The 3,981-nt window shown below is 61.1% G+C and overlaps 1 protein-coding gene across 2 annotated transcripts; it reads right to left on the reverse strand.

Moving 5' to 3' along the window:
- Positions 1-760: 760 nt before the first annotated feature.
- Positions 761-3,981, reverse strand: CLEC4G (C-type lectin domain family 4, member G). 2 transcript variants are annotated; one of them, XM_011943582.1, is made up of 9 exons: positions 3,894-3,981; positions 3,470-3,580; positions 3,076-3,129; positions 2,824-2,886; positions 2,555-2,659; positions 2,151-2,240; positions 1,819-1,967; positions 1,623-1,738; positions 761-1,308 (listed from the first exon to the last, which is right to left on the reverse strand). In XM_011943582.1, the coding sequence occupies exons 1-9, from the start codon at positions 3,910-3,912 to the stop codon at positions 1,170-1,172; spliced, it is 846 nt and encodes a 281-aa protein (XP_011798972.1). In that variant the 5' UTR covers positions 3,913-3,981; the 3' UTR covers positions 761-1,169. The 2 variants fall into 2 exon arrangements, with proteins under 2 accessions (XP_011798972.1, XP_011798971.1); XM_011943581.1 differs by having other exon boundaries at positions 3,858-3,981.

Raw genomic sequence — 3,981 nt, forward strand, 5'->3', positions numbered from 1 at the left:
GTGATCATAGCTCACTGTAGTCTCAAATTCCTAGGCTTAAGCGATTCTCCCACCTTAGCCTCCTGAGTAACTGGGACTACAAGCATGCACCACCACGCCCACTCTCCAAGACTTTTTCTTCCTGGGACTTCTGCCTCCAAAGTCCTACCTTCCCAGCTTCATCTACTCAAATGCCATTGTCCCTTGGAAAATCCACCTTCTCTGGAATGTATTTCCTGACTGACCCATCCAATAGTCACAGACCCTAGATGCATGGAGCAGAAGGAACCTGCTCGTCCCATCAGGGTACTCTGTCCCCCACCTGCCTCAAGGGCTTGTCTCAGGATGCCCATAATCTTCACAATGAGGTGACAGTCTTCCCAAAGTGGGTGCCACCACTGCAGTATCTCAGGACGGTCCCTCTCCCCAAAGACAAAGGTGGCCCCTCCAAATGCACAGGTGTCCTCTCCACACATTCCTCCATTAAATTATTGGTCACTTTGTTCCTGTGCGCAGCTAGACCAGAATGCAGAGGTCCCAAGGGAAAGAACTGCATCTGACCCATTTCTGTGTCCCCAGTACCCTCTGAGCCAAGCCCCATGCCAGGGACTGAGGAAGTAATGGTGTAGAGTGGGAAACTGCCCCTACCTTCAAGACCTCCCGGCCCAGTGCAAGTTACCCATCAAAGGTCAAGAGGTCACTGAGAGAGTCCAGGGGTCACTCGTGGGGATTAAACTAGGACATCTGGGATAAAGCATAGAAGATCTCGCTAGAGCCAGGATCCTGGATTCATTTCTCAGATATTTATTGATGTTTCCTCAGGCTACAAAAACAGCTCCTAGTTTGGTGGAAAATGCGAGAAAACCAAACAGTTCCAGTCCTCAGTCACCTAACCTTGGTTAGAGGGAGAAGTAGAGTCATATCACGGGGACTCAGGAGCAGGGATTTTGGAGCGAGTGAAGGTTAGGTTGGGTCTGCGTGAGTGGAGTTGGGATGAGGTTGGCATGGAGGTCCCAGAGCCCAGGCACTGGACTGGACAGGGCTATGTTGGGCCAAGTGTTTCTGAGACTCGGTAGTGCTGGATGAGGAAGAAAAAACTCTTTGGTGATCAGCTCCAGGAGCCAGGGAGGTGAGCAGCCCCCAGGATACCACGTGCTGCAATGGGCGTGGCTCCGGGGTGCTGGGCGGGGTCAGCAGTTGTGCCTTTTCTCACAGATCCAGCCGTCCTTCTCGCTGTCACATGGTGCGTCGTTCCATAGCCCCGTGCGCAGCATCATGACACAGTCCTCGCGCCCCCGAGCATCATTGGGCTCTCCCCGGTTCCAGTGGCTGCAGTGGTTGAGCGGGGATGTTGCTGGGAATCTAGACGGAGGATGAACGAGGGGTCCCGCCTTCCTCTCCACGCTGTAGCCTATTTATTGCTTGGGTCTACTGTAGACACCCCAGCTGTCTAACCTGAGCGTACACCTGGTATATAACTTTTTAACGCCCAGAATTTAACCTGAGGACGGTTCCTGGGGTCCAGCCTGCCCATGCCTAAGCGTGGAGCCCCAGCCAAGGGGTCCCTGAAATCTAGCCAAAGCATGTGCTCTAGAGTCTAACCTGTCTCCCTCCCCAGGTCTCACCAGGAGCCCTTCTCTCACCTGAAGCTGAGAGAGACTCCGTCCACCCACTGGTAGCCCTGAACCTTGCCCAGATGGCGCACAGCCCTCAGGCCCAGCCAGTAACCACGGCCACGTGTGTTCCGAGTCAGGAAGCCCTAGAAAGGAGGGGACGTCTGAGCCTGCAGTCTGGCCCGCCCCGCCCCACCGCCTGACCACGCCTCCTCCCTCTGCGCACCTGCTCTTCCAGGCCCCCAACGATCACCAGGTGAGCGCTGGCATTCGCGCAGTGACCCTGCGCCACCGCCCACGTGGTCTTTGGCACAGAGAAAAAGTAGCAGGAGCCCTCAAAGGACAGCCACGACGTGGGGCACGGCTCGCAGGAGTCTGCGGGGTGGTGAGGGTCAGAGAGGTCGAGTGTTTCCAGGGGGAACGCACCGAGAGGATGCAGCGGGTAGGGGTTCGGCCCCGCAGGCTCAGGGGTGGAGACACAGAACCAGGCCAAGGTCCAAGAGAGGCAGGGTCCACTTACACCCTCACAGCCCGCCTCCCGCCCCTCGTGTTGCTCACTATTATGGAGCCTCACGGCCTCCAGCGCCCGGAACAGCTCAGTGCGGACGTCCTCACGGTTCCTGCTGGCTTCCGCCAAGCCCTGGGTCACTGCGGGGTCAACGGAGCGGGGATTATGGCTGGGGTCAGGGTCAGGACCAGAGTCATGACTAGCTAAAGGTCAGGACCCCTGTCCGTGGTCATTGTGCCTTCGGTGCCAGCATCCAGGATGGCACAGGGTCAAGGGCGGTTACAACTGGGCGGGGTCCGGGTGTGGCCGATGCTGGGAGTCACAGTCAAGGTCAGAGTGCTGCTTCAGGGTCAGGACAGGGTGCATGATCGGGGTCAGGGGTCAGCACTCAGGACGGGGTCGGGGTCCGGGGACACAGCCAGGACTTAGGGCTGGGGTCGCGTCGGGCACTCACCGCGCTCACGCAGTTCCCGCAGGGCGCTCTCCTGCTCCATCAGCTTCGCCTGCGCCTCCCCAAGCTCCGCGCGCGTGGTCTGCAGCTGCGCCTGCGTCCCGGAGCCTGGGAGTCGCCGGGTGAGAGGCCCGAGGGTGACGAGGATGGGGCGGGACTTCGGAGACCAGCCTGCTCCGCCCCACCCGCCGCAGGCCTCGCCCCTGGCCCCCCTCCCATCCCGGCCACAAGACCCCGCCCCTGCGCCCACAGCCTCGGCCGCGCCCCCTCACAGCAGCTGCGGCAGACTCCGACCTCCTCCTTCAGGGCACCCAGCGCCGCCGTCTGCTTCGAGGCTGGAACGATCCCCGCCCCAAAACGCATGCCCCCCGGGTCACTTGGGAGGACTCAGGGTCCCCCTTCCCCACCCTGGGGCCAGCCTCAGGGACCATAGAGTCCCCACGCACCCGAGACTCCATCTCCGGGGTCTCAGACGCTCCCGTCCCGCATGTCCCGGGGGCCCAGGCGCCTGGCTCGGCACGCACCGTTTGTCCTCAGCAGGTCCTGGCCGTCGAGTAGCGCCGCGCGCTCCGTGGAGGCTGCGGAGAGAGGCTCCCGCAGGCGAGGCCAGGGACTCGGAAATCCTCCCCTCGCCGGGGGGTGCGGGGTCCCCCGATTCGGGACCACAGAGCGGGCGGGCAGGCATGCAGCGCACACGATGTGCACACACGCCAGTGGGGGACAAACGCGCGGGGACTCGCACACGTAAGAGCTCGCCATGCGCACACGCGTGAGTGCAGACGGCCCGAAGATGTACACACACTCTGCTCACACTCAGACTCGAGCAAGACGCCAGGGTGCAGCTGGTGCGCACTGCAGTGGGGGTTTTGTGTCCCCAGGGGGGCCGGACGCAACCCCTCCCCGTCGAGAGTCACTCACCCTTGGACAATAGGATACTCAGGATCACAGCCCACAGGACTGTGGCGACCAGGACTGCCAGGGCCAGGAAGAGGGGTCTCCGGCTCCAGTGCACCCCGCGTCCCCAGTGCCCTGGCAGAATAAGGACGGCATGCTGGGTCCCCTAGGACTGAGCCCTGGAGGCCTGGGTTCCTCCCAGGAAGCTGAGATTCAGAGAAGTTAAGTAACTGTGTGCATGGCCACACAGCTTCTAAGTGGCAGAGTTAAAATTGGACCCTGGTCCAACTGGCTCTGTGGCCTGTGGTGTCTCTCCTGCACCCATGACCCTGGCCCGTCTTGGCTCTTCCCTCCCCTCCCCCATCAAACCCCAGACACTGGGACAGGGATGAGGCAGTCTGGTTGCTCATACCTCCGGGGACCTCCTCGGAGCTGCCGCCCCACTTGCTGTACCTGGTGGTGTCCATGGCGGTGCAGGCACCCAGTCCCTGGCAGAGATATAAACTTCACCCCCGTCCTCACTGGACCTACGCACT

Source organism: Colobus angolensis, unplaced genomic scaffold, assembly GCF_000951035.1.
Source record: "Colobus angolensis palliatus isolate OR3802 unplaced genomic scaffold, Cang.pa_1.0 Scaffold22, whole genome shotgun sequence".
In the NCBI taxonomy this organism is placed as follows: domain Eukaryota; kingdom Metazoa; phylum Chordata; class Mammalia; order Primates; family Cercopithecidae; genus Colobus; species Colobus angolensis.

Bases quoted from the DNA above. Each gene is read 5' to 3' on its own strand.
- CLEC4G (XM_011943581.1), bottom strand. From the start codon at position 3,912: ATGGACACCACCAGGTACAGCAAGTGGGGCGGCAGCTCCGAGGAGGTC. The intron at 3,581-3,857 runs GTATGAGCAACC...TTATTCTGCCAG, and splicing joins CTCCGAGGAGGTCCCCGGAG to GGCACTGGGGACGCGGGGTG. The intron at 2,887-3,075 runs GTGCGTGCCGAG...GGATCGTTCCAG, and splicing joins GGACCTGCTGAGGACAAACG to CCTCGAAGCAGACGGCGGCG.